At 42.6% G+C, this 12419-nt stretch overlaps 1 protein-coding gene across 1 annotated transcript in view; it reads right to left on the reverse strand.

Annotated features, from left to right (window-relative positions):
- Positions 1–12419, reverse strand: part of LOC102507671 (antigen WC1.1) — a 99558-nt gene that overhangs the window by 46376 nt on the left and 40763 nt on the right. The window contains exons 17-22 of the mRNA XM_032472903.1: positions 8381–8701; positions 5915–6223; positions 5505–5822; positions 2367–2459; positions 1974–2288; positions 672–986 (exon numbers count right to left, since the gene is read on the reverse strand). Of these exons, the coding sequence (XP_032328794.1) occupies positions 672–986; positions 1974–2288; positions 2367–2459; positions 5505–5822; positions 5915–6223; positions 8381–8701 (1671 nt within the window). The remainder of the gene's footprint in view (positions 1–671; positions 987–1973; positions 2289–2366; positions 2460–5504; positions 5823–5914; positions 6224–8380; positions 8702–12419) is intronic.

Raw genomic sequence — 12419 nt, forward strand, 5'->3', positions numbered from 1 at the left:
CTGACCATAAAGGTCTCTCCACTTTCTTCCTTTAAGAAACCCTTACTCATCCTTCAGTCTCTGCATGATTTCTTCTTTGCCCCAGTCACACACTTCCATAGCACTTTCTCATTCTTCACGACTCTTGAAATTCCTGTCTGACGGGAGATTTCCGCACTGGATTGTAAGTGTCATGGAAACAGTGACTATATGTTTTCTCATCTCTGTCCTCTCGCCTGGAATATAAACTTTTACCTACAAGACACTCAGTTGCAATCTACCAGCAAACTGTCTTGAGAATTAGTCTAGCTGCTGTAGATGCAATTCAGAGTAAAACACCCAGCGTTTACGAGACAGAGCAATCAGGACTGATTCTCTGCTCTGTCCCTACTTACGTTAAGGTATTGGGCATATCAATAACTAATCCTAGTTACTTAACAATTGCTAAGAAAGTCTGAGTATTATTTATGCTTCCCACAGTTCAGCCCAATATCCCTGATATTTTTCACGTACACTGCTGTCAGCCTAGGTTTTTTTACTTTTTCCTTTGAAACAATATGGGTTAGATAATCTTTATCCAAACTTCATTTTGTAGACGGAACTTAAAGTCATCACTTAGATTTGAAAATTTAAAATCTCATTAGCAACATCCTACAATGAATGGTGGGATGTAGAAACAGGCAGTAAGTCACCTGCACAGGAGATGTAAGCTTCCTCCTTTGGAGAACAGGAATCGTATTTCCAAGGGTCCGAAGGACACTCCCAGAGAGTGGTATCAGTTCTCCGACATTGGATTAAATCTACCCACCGGGGTCTAGAACCTTCCCTAAAAGCAACAGAAGGGTTCAGGGTTCCACTGTCCCCACAGCCAAGCTGGCTGCAGACGATGGACAAGGTGATGTCATCCATGGGGCTGTGGCAGACACTGCCCCAGGTCCCGTTGTAGAAGACTTCCAGCCACCCGGCACACTCCTGGTCCTCGCTCACCATCCTCAGGGCCAGGAACTCTAAAATTGAAAGGGGGAATCAGGGCACAGTTGACACTCCACTCAACGATCTGGGTGCTCCTCTCTCCCAGAAATTGTCAACACTCATCCCTGACCCTGCTGAGGAGATACTCAGTAGGTGACAAGACTGAAATTTGTCTCCCTTTTACCTGACTTTGTCCATTTGTGTCTGTCTTTCTATTTCTACCACAATGATGTGATGGAAAATGGACTGAAAGGAACACTCATCTGGGCACCCTGCAGGGAGGGGGAGCTGAATCCCACTTCCTGAAAATCCCGTGGAAGAGGATGTGAAAGGGATGTGGATAGTAGGGAGGCAGGCAGAAGGGTGGACCCCCCAGAGACGTCCATGTCCCAGTCCCTGGAACCTGTGAAAATGCTACCTTATCTGGCAAAAGGGATTTTACAGATATGATTAAGTCAAGGACCAAGGGATGGTCAGATTAAGCTGGGATACTGTGGATTAACCACGTGAGCCCAATCTAATGGCACTTTCACATCCAATATCCTTAAAATTGGCATCCTTTCCCTGACTGTGATTAGAGGAAGATGAGACATGGAAGAAAGATCAGGGGGAGGCAAAGTTGTCTATCTGAAGAAAAAGAGAAGGAGCTCTGAGCCAAGGAATTCATGCCACCTTTAGAAACTAGAAAAGGCTGAGGAATTCTCCCCAGAGGCTCCAGGTAGAACGCAGCCCTGTGGCACCTTGACGTCAGCCCACCACGACCCCCGTCAGACTTCTAACCTGCACAGCGGTGAAATAATACACCCCTGATTTTTTAACTACTCAGTCCGTGCTGTCATTACAATACCAGTAGGGTCTCCAGACCTTACTGGAGAGTAAAGACAGACTGGAAAGACAGGCACCAGGGAAGGGGCTTCCTCCTCTCGCCCTGCCAGCAACTCCCCCTCAGGGCTCAGACCCCCGACCCCCAGGGCCCGCGCCCCCCCCCCGGCCCCCCGCCTGCGGCCGAGCGCCGCGCAGACCTGAGCAGACGACCCCCGCGTCCTCCTTGTGCCTGCAGTCGTGCCGCCCCCAGCCCCGCGAAGGGCACCTCCACACGTGCGGCTCCTTCCCCGTGCAGTTCAGCTCGTCCAGCCAGATGGGCCCGGATCCCGCCCCGAAGCGAGCCAAGGGCGAGGCGTCCACGGCCTGTCCGCAGCCCAGCTGTCTGCACACCACGTGGGCATCGGTCAGGTCCCAGCCGTCATCACAGATGGTGCCCCAGGAGCCCTGGTGGAGGATCTCCACTCTGCCTGCGCAGCGGCCGCCCCCGTCCGCCAGGCGGAGCCGCCTGCTGTCTGTGGGGAGAGGCTCGTGCCAGTGGGGGGGCCTTTACACAGGGGAGGGCAGGGGTTCTAGGCCTGCGGGACCCCCACCTGAGCAGTTGGCCGGGCTCCCCTCTGAGGCTGCAGAGCCTCCTGGTTCAGACACGGAGTCGTTGCACTGGGGCAGCACCTGGGTCTGGTTTCCTGCAGGACAGCAATGACCAGAGGGTTGAAGAACAGGAGATTGAATTAAACCAAATAATGACGTGCTGATCAGGTCTGAGATGAAAGCTATAACATAGCAGTAATGTTACCCTATAGAGGTCACCTTCTCTATGGAGCGTTCTGCTTTTGACGATGCCAGAATTTCTGTTTTAAGCCAAGTATTTCACGAAGAGTGAGTTTACAAAACCGAGAAAGTATCAATATTTGGGGCAGTGCTGTAGAGCTCCCAAGGCAGTGAGAGTATTTGGGTTCATGCTCTCAGATGTGAAAGGCAGAGGTGAGCCACCTCTTCTGAGGCCTTTGTCAACTGAAATGTAAAAGGTGAGTCTCTGAGAAGCTCATCAGAGATTCTGCAGACTCACAGAGCTCGGGGAGCACAAAGCATAATTCGGGGTCCACCAAGGAGGAGGAGCCCTGTTAACCGGAACACTTGCACCACAGAAGGAAGAGTGAACCAGACATAGACTGTTCCTCTCAGGGACGGGTGCCCGGCTCCAACTACTTCACTTTCTTTTAAATGAGGTGATCAACCCCCTAAATCAGGTGCCGGGGGGGCAGCAAAAGAAGATCCTGTGTGAAGAAGTTCTACAATTTTTCATCTACAATGTGTGTCAATCAAAAATACCCAGCTATTAAAAAAAAGTTTCTCCCGTACAGCACAGGGAACTATGTTCAATGTCGTGTAATAACCTTTAATGAAAAAAATATGAAAACGAATATATGTATGTATGTGCACGATGGGACACTGCTGTACACCAGAAATTGACACATTGTAACTGACTGCACTTCAATAAAAACGTTAAAAATAAAAAGTAACCATAAAAAAAGAAAATGCAATCCCAATCTGACCCATATAAACTAAAACAATAATAGATATAATTATAGAAATCAATCAAATAAAGGGAAAGACACTGAAAAAAGCATTTTAGTCTAATTTTTCTGAAAAGACATAAAATTCATCATTCAACAAGGGGGAAAAGAAAAGAAAGGGAAGGAGGGTATAGCTCAGTGGTAGAGCGCATGCATAGCATGAACGAGGTCCTGGGTTCAGTCCCCAGTATTTCTAGCATAAAAATAAATAAGAAAAAAATAAATAAAAACCTAATTACCCCTCCAAAAATGAAGAAAAGAAAGAAAAAAGATCTATTACTACAGAACATATACACATTAAAAAGAGGTTGAGAGGATATTATGAATAATCTCTTGCCAGGGCATTTGGGTTTTTTTCCCAGAGCATATTTTGAATTTGATATGTGTATATATTGTAGTACTATTACCAGTGTAGCTGTGGCTAACACCTCTGTCATATCACATAATTATCCTTTCTTTTCACAATGAGAACATTTAAGAGCTACTCTTTTAGCCATTTTGAAGTTTATAATTCAATATTGTTGACTACAATCACTATACTATACCATAGATCGACAGAATTTATTCATCTTCTAATTCTGTACCCTCTAACAAATCCTTATTCCCCCACCTCCCAGTCCATGGTGACCACCATTCTACTCTCTGTTTTCACAAGTAAGGCTTTTTAAGATTCCACATAAAAATGATACATAGTATTCTTCTTTCTCCGTATAATTTACCTTACTAAACACAATGCCCTCAAGGTCCATCCATGTTATCATCAATGGCAGGAGTGGCTTCTTTCTCGTGGTTGAATAATATTACTCTATATGTGTGTGTGTGTGTGTGTGTGTGTATCACATGTTCTTTATTCATTTATGTGTTGAAGGACATGTGACTTGTTTGTGTATCTTGGCTATTGTGAATAATGCTGCAATGAACGTGGGAGTGCAGATGTATTTTCAATATCCTATATCATTTCCTTGAGTCCTCGCCCAGAATTAGGATTGCTAGCGTATACGGTAGCTCTATTTTTTAATTTTGGAGGAATCTCCGTACTGTTTTCCATACTGGTGGAATCAATTTACATTCCCACCAAGAGAGCACAGGCTTCACTTGTCCACATTTCCTCACCTACATTTGTATCTCGTCTTCTGGATGATAGTCTCTCTAAACGCTATAAGGTAACATCTCATTATGGCTTTGATTTGCATCTCCCTGACGATTGGTGATGTGGAGCAACGTTCATGTATCTGATGGCCATTTGAAAATCTTCTTTGGAAAATCCTTAATCAGTTCCTCTGCCCAATTTTAGACAGATTGTTTGGGTTTCTGCTATTGAGTTGTAGAGTTTTTTTTTTTTTAAATATATTTTGGAAAGTAATCCCTGATCTTATATAGGTTTTACAAATATTTTCTCCCGTTCTGCATGTTGCCTGTTGACCATCCAACTGTTTTTTGGCATAAGATATTGCATCCCACAACTTTAACAGAGGCACTATTGATCATGGATGTATGGTTAATTCGTTGTTAAAAAGAAAGGCAAAAAGGAGGGACATCTTACACCACCATGATGCTGGTGTCACTTCCCCTTTGCCAAAACCTTTAAACATTTAGCAAAAAGTGGAGAAATTCTTTGAATAGCACCACATGAAATGACACAAGAAAGGATAGAAAATCTAAATAATCTGATTTATTAAAAATATTGAATTTATAATTTAATCTTTCTACTATAAAAACACAAAAAGCAAACAACCTCAATCTCAGATGTATTTCAAAATAAACAGTTAATAATATTACATGAAATTAAAATTTCTTGAATTTTAATGAGTATCTTTGTACTTAAGAAATATATGCTGTGGTACCTAGTAAAGGAATCTGATGTGTATAGCAATTCTCAAATGGTTCAGAGTGGGGGAAAAATCTTCACTGAGGTGTACACTTATTGCTTATCCATTGTTCTCTATGATCATACTTAAATACCTATGTTTATTTTAAAAATACTATTCACCTTAATGCTTCTCGACCTGATCTCAAAAAATGAATGAATGATGAAAAAAACATATTTCATCATGAAATATCTAACTTTTGAAGCCATTTTCCCTCATTCTCTGCTCTTGGGGACTTTTTCCACAAGGAGCATCCTGAGTACCAGTCAGCCCCTCCCTCTCTCACCTGAGCAGATCACAGAGGCTGTGTTTCCGTGGGCACAGTCAGGAGCACCCAGGGCAGTCACCGGGCAATTCCACAAGAAGGACTCAGCCCCCGAGCAGTGAAATCGGGCTTTCCAGATCGGATCACTTCCTTCAACGAAGTATGGTCCTCTGGGGGTGGAGGTGGCGACTCCACAGCCGAGCTGACGACAGACAACATGGGCGTTGGCCATCGTCCAGTGCGAGGCACAGAGCGCTCTCCATCCTCCAGAAATATTCATCTCCACTCGTCCCTCACACTGAGACGTGTCATTTTTCATGAGCCGCACTTCTGTGTATGCTGGTAGAAAAGACAGGAGCTCAGCAAAATCTCATGTTTTTCTTACCTGACCAGGATGTGCAGGGAGGTTAGAGTCCTGATCTGCATCTCACCTGAACAGACAACTTGAACAGCTCCACTGTGGTGGCAGGTTCCTCCTGGACAGGGCACCCTGGGGCAGAACCAGAGCTCAGGCTCTTCCCCAGTACACGCGAACTCTTCCTCCCAGACTCGGCCATCTAACCTTCTGAAAGGCATGTGTCCCAGGACAGACACAGCCTTGCCACAGCCCAGCTCTGCACAGATGACCTGGGCTGTGAGGAAGGTAAAGTTCCCGTCAGACACTGGAGTCCACTCTTTTCCAGAATGCATTTCTACCTGCCCTGAGCAGGGTCCATGCCCTCCAACCAGACGCATAAATCCTAGGAGAAACAAACAAATAAACCTCGTAAGTGTTCAAGATCTTCTTGGCATTTGGAAGAAAAAACATGTCACAGGCAATGGTGTGCAAGCAAAAGCTTTTTATCTCCAAAAGCGGGGCATGGAGAGGGAATTTGTAATTCAGTGTTATAACCGCATTTCACAAGACAGTTTCTGTAGAGAAATCCAGAGGAATTTGAAGAGGCAGTTTGGAATGGCTGAATCCCAAGAACATATATAATGAGATTGGTTAGAAATGTGAATCCCTTATCTAGGGGTCTGGAAACTACAGGGCTCAAGACAGGTCATCCAGAATGACTGAATACCAGGAACATACATTTCAGAGCATTGGTTGGAGAAGTGAATTTCTCATTTAGGATCGTGGGACCTACAGAGCCCACGTCAGTAATGCATAAACACATGCACACTCAAACTTGAGTACAGAGATATGAAGAATAGAATCAACCCACAGGGACCTGGGCTGTGACAGGAGAGACCCATCATCCAGACTAAGTTAGAAAACCATCCTGAGTCTCATGGGGTTAATATTCTGATCAGACTTCTCTCCCAAGAGCCAATCCTCCAGTGACTTAAGGTAGAGAAAATCCCGAGGACTGGATCCATGAGTGCACGTTGACCTGCAGACAGATGATGGCTTAAGAGAAAAAATACACACATTGTAACCAATCCACTTTTATTGTATCAAGTTTTATTTTTCTGATAATTTTGGTGACAAAACATTCCCATGAGTTTCCTAGGTGACCCGAAAGGGGAAAAGATGAATCTGTCAAGTTGTGTTGTGAAAGCTCAGAGAGCCACAGGAGAGAGACGGGTGGTCCTAGTCATTTCTCTTGATAACCTAGCAGTTGTTGTAAACATTAAATAGGTGCAGCTTTTGTATGTAAATCACATCTCAATAAACTAGCTTCAAAATGAAAGTCATTATTTTCTTAGGGCCCTAAATGAGTATTATCATAGGTCTGCGGAAAGTGAGGCTACAAAAGATCACTTTTCCGCTGATCATACCCGACAGAACACAAAAGAGCTGATTGGCACTGGCTGTTGAGGGCTTATTGCAAATGACCTTCAGGCTACCCCATCCCATCATCCCATCAGATTAGATGATCCTTTTCTAGGGCCCAACCACATGCATTAGGGAATTCATTGTGATATGTGATATCTTCCTCAATTCCAGGTGTTCTGATGGGATTCATGTCTTGGACATCTCATCCATCTTTGTAATAACAACTGGACAAATCTCTGGAAAATTCTCTGACCACCCACTCACACTCTAGGTTCACTGCTGTCTTTACTGCCTCCACCTTGGCTCCGGTCAGACACACTTAGACAGGACGGAGCACTTCTTATGAGTCACTTCCGGTTCTCTTGGCCTCACTGCAGTTAATACTTGCTTTGCCCCAGCTACTGCACTGTAGATTCTAGAACTTCATATTTTCCTGCTGCTTCAACATCCCCACAAACTGGATGTGAACACCACACCCAGGTGACCAGGAGCAGCAATGTGCAAAGACTAACCCCCACCACAAATCCCCTGTCTTCCCTCCCCTGACTGTGACCTAGTGAGGCTCAGATGCACCAGTGAAATCCCTTCACCCCTTTTGCCTGTGTAACTCCACCCTGACACCCAATATTGTCTCTTGTTCACAGGTCTTCACCCTCTTTTGGCCCCTCGTGTTTGGCTGGGTCTCCCCCATTGGCACCTCCCCCATGTATTCACCTTATGGCGTGTGGCGACTCGTCTCTATAGGACCCAGGAGTACAATTAACTGTGTTTGCTGCCCCTCTCTTGTAACTGCACCTGACCGGCCATCTCATAAACGAACACAAAACAGCTTCCATGATGGAACTAAGTCACAGAGGTCGAGCTCAGCAGTTGTACCTGTGTGAAACATTAGACCTCAGCTCCCTGCCACTTATGACACATCACAGAGTCCTGAGGGCCCAGGATTCCATAGGTCTGGGGCTCTTACTGCCCAGGGCCAAGCAGCCCTTATGCTGCCTTGAGCACCTAATACTCAAGAAAACACTGCATTACTGGAGTCTTCACCCAGGTGTGCTCTGAAGGTTCACAGTTATCCTGGGAATGAGACTGAGGCTCTTCATGCTAGGGGTCCCCTCGCAGACCAGACAGGCCTTACCTGAGCAGACTGCTCCAGAGTCCCAATTATGGGAAAAGCCATCACTAGTGTAGTCTTTAATAGGATTTTTAGAACAGTCATGGAGAGCTGACTCTGTCCCTTCACAGGAAACATTGAAAAGCCAAATGGGGCCAACCCCTGGTCCAAAATAGGACACTGTGGGGGCATCAACAGCATCTCCACATTCCAGCTGTCTGCACACCACAGCTGCATCCTGCAAGTCCCAGAGGTAATAGTTCACTGTGCCCCATCTTCCTTGGTGCTTCACTTCCACTCTCCCCTTGCAGCGGTGGCCTCCATCCATCAGCCTCAGCTCCAGAGCTGCAAGAGAGACACAGACACAGAACACAAGACACAGGAGAGATTTTAGGAGACAATGCAGTGGTACAAGAATTAAAAAATGAGCTCTTTCAAGGGAAAAAAAAATCCCTGGTGTATAGGATTTGTTTATTTATATGGTGCAAATATTTCCACAGTGCTCAATTCTAAGCTACCAGTGTGGCATCACTGAACACGGGGCTGGGAAGGGATGCACTCAATTATTTCTCTCAAGCCTGTAGAGCCCAGCTCCAGGGACATCACCGAGGACAGGCCTTCAGAGGACTCTGGATGCTGCCCTCACAGGAGACATGCCCAAGACCACCAGGGGCCCAGACCCCTGTCTCAGTTACAGCTCACGGCCCATGATGCCAGGGAGAAAGCTTCCCTCTCCTTCTCTGTCCCATCGGGGGCACTCTCATCTAGCTTAGGAACACAGGACTGTGATAAACAGCCTCTAAAAGGCTGTACCAATTTATATTACAAAATTCCACTTTTCTCGTGTCCCTCGTATGCTTTCGTCTGGGTATTCATGTCCCTGTGTGAACACCCACACTTGACTGTACCTCATAACATGCATCCAACAAATGGGATCTGGCAAAAGTAACGAGTTCTCACTTAAGAGATTAGCTTTCAAGACTACTCTGGTGTCTCCCTTGTTGCCCTATCTTGCTCCCTCTCTTGCTCTGATAAAGCCAGCTGCCACGTTGTCAGCTGTGTGTGGAGAGACCCGCATGACAAGGGACTGAGGGAGGCCTCAGCAAACTGAAAAACATCAATACTGAGAAAAGAGATTGAATCAGTACTTAAACATCTCTCAAGAAAAGAAAAGGCCAGGAACAGATGTTTCCATTGGTGAATTCTACCAAATATTTAAGAGGAAATAATGCTGATCCTTTGTAAATTCTTCCAATAGACTGAAGAAGGGACACTTCCAAAGTCATTTTACATGGCCATCATTAACCTGATACCACAGCCACGTAAGGACACTCCAAGGAAAGAAAGTTATAAGCCAATGTCCATGATGAATATAAACGCAAAATTTTTCAACAAATTTAGCCAACTGAATTCAACACCACATTAAAAGTATTAAACACCATGATCAAACAAGAGTATTTCTTAGGATGCAAGAATGGTTAAACATATGCAAGTCAATATATGACATACACTATATAAATAATATGAAAGATATAAATCATGATCATCTCAGGAGATGGAGAAAAAAATCTGACAAATTATAATAACCTTAAATTTAAAAACGTCTCAAAAACTTAATATAGAAGCAATATTCCTCAGCATAATACAGACCATATATGAGAAGCTTAGAGTTAACATCACAATCAGTGGTGAAAGGTTGAAAGCTTTTTCTCTAAGATCAGAAATGAGACAAGGGTGTCTACTCTTAGAATTCTAATTCCATTCTTATTCCATCCTTATCGTACTGGAAGTCCCAGTAAGAGCAATTAAGCAAAAAAAAAAAAAAAAAAAAAAGAAAGAAATAAAAGCATCCAAATTGGAAGGAAAGAATTAAAATCGTCTCTGTAGATGACATGATGCTATATATGTAGAAAACCTTAACACTCCAACCAAGGTTAAAAAAAGTGTTAGAACGAATAAACAAATACAGTAAAGTCACACAAGACAAAATCAACATACAGAAACCATTTGCATTTCTGTACACTAACAGTGAAACATCTGGGAAAAAATAAAGAGGACAGTCTCATTAAAATTGCATCAAGAGCAATAAAATACTTAATAAATTTGCAAGGGGTGAAAAATCTTATCAAAAATATAAGACTGATGAAAGAAATTGAGGAAGACACAAATCAATGGAAAGCTATCCCATGTTCATGAATTAGAAGATTTAATATTGTTAAAATGTGCATGCCACCCAAAGACATCTGTAAGTTCAATGTAATTCCTATCAAGACCAATGGCTTTTTCACAGAAATACAAAAAAAAATTAAATTAAAATTCATTGCAAACCACGAAAGACCTCAAATAGTCATAGCAATGTTTAAAAAAACAAAAAAACAAAGCAGGATTTGTGATTCCTAACTGTACAACATGACTATAGAAATCAAACCACGGAGCAATGATATGAAAATAGACACACAGACCAACAGTAGAGAATGAGGGCTCAGGAATTAACCCGTGCATATATGGTCAACTAATGTCTGACTAGCAAGCCAAGAATACTCAATGAAGAAAGAGAGTCTTTCCAATCAATGGTGTTGGGAAAACTAGATAGTTACATGCAAAAGAATGAAACTAGAACCCCTATCTTACACTACTTCCAAAAGATAAGTCAAAATGCACTAATGACTTAAATTCATTTAACACCTGAAACCATAAAACTCTTAGGAAAAAAGTTTCTTCACATGGGTCTTGTCAATAGTTTTTTGGATATGACACCTAAAGCACAAGCAACACAATCAAAATAAACAGCAAGACCACATCAAACTGAACAATTCCTGTGGAGCAAAAGGAACTATCCACAAAATAAAGACAACCTATGGAATGGGAAAAACTACTTACAAATTATATGTCTGAGAGTGGTTAATATCCAATATATATGAGAAACTCGAGTCAATGGCAAAAACACACACACACAGAGACACAAAAACGACAAAACTCTGATTTTAAAATGGGCAAAGGATATAAATACACATTTTTCCCAAAGAAGATTAAAAAAATGGCCAACAGGTACATGAAAACATTGCTCTACATCACTATCAGGAAAATGCAAATCAAAACCACGAGCTATCACCTCACACCTCTTACAATGGCTATGATCAAAAAGACAACAGATAACAGTGGTTGGCAACGATGTGGAGAAAAGGGGAAATTTGTAATATAAATTGGTACAGCCTCTATGGAAAACAGTATGGACATTTCTCAAAAAATAAAAAATAGAACGACCATGTGATCCAGAACTTCCACGTCGGGTATATACCTTAAAAAATGAAATCATGATCTTGAAGAGATACCTGCACCTCCATGATCGGCAGCAGTATTCACAATAGCCAAGAAATGGAAACAACCTAAGTGCTCCTTGACAATTATAAGGATAAAGAAAATGTGTGAAATACTTGACTTATAAAGAGAGATTTCTAGGTATATCTATAGATTTAGATACAGGTATACACAGGCGTAGGTGGTATGGATATACACACAATGGAGTAAGTATTCAGTCGTAAAAATGAAGGAAATTGTGCCTTTGTGACAACATGGATGGACCTTGAGGGCCTTGTGCTAGATGAAATAAGACAGAGAAAAACAAATACTGTTTGATCTCCCTTATCTGTGTGTGGAATCTAAAAAAAGCCAAACCCATAGAAACAAAGAGTATGTGAATGGTTGCCTGGTCAGGGCTGGTTGGGGGAATAGGTGAACGTGGTTAAAGTGTACTAACTTTTACTTATAAGATAAATAGGTTCTGGGGATGTAATGTACACATGGCAGTAGTTGGTAATACTGGATTCTATACTTGAACGTTACTAACACAGTCAATCTTAAAAGTTCTCATTATTCACATAAAAAGCTAACTCTGTGATACAATAGATATCGTTTTGTAATCTACATGTATTTCAAATCATCACATTATACAACTTACACAATATTATATAAAAATTGTATTTCAATAAAGCTGGAAAAATAGAAAAATATATACATATAGGACAAAGCTTTTGAAAATACAGAAAAAAATGACAGAATAATA

This window comes from Camelus ferus, chromosome 34 (genome assembly GCF_009834535.1).
Source record: "Camelus ferus isolate YT-003-E chromosome 34, BCGSAC_Cfer_1.0, whole genome shotgun sequence".
NCBI lineage: Eukaryota > Metazoa > Chordata > Mammalia > Artiodactyla > Camelidae > Camelus > Camelus ferus.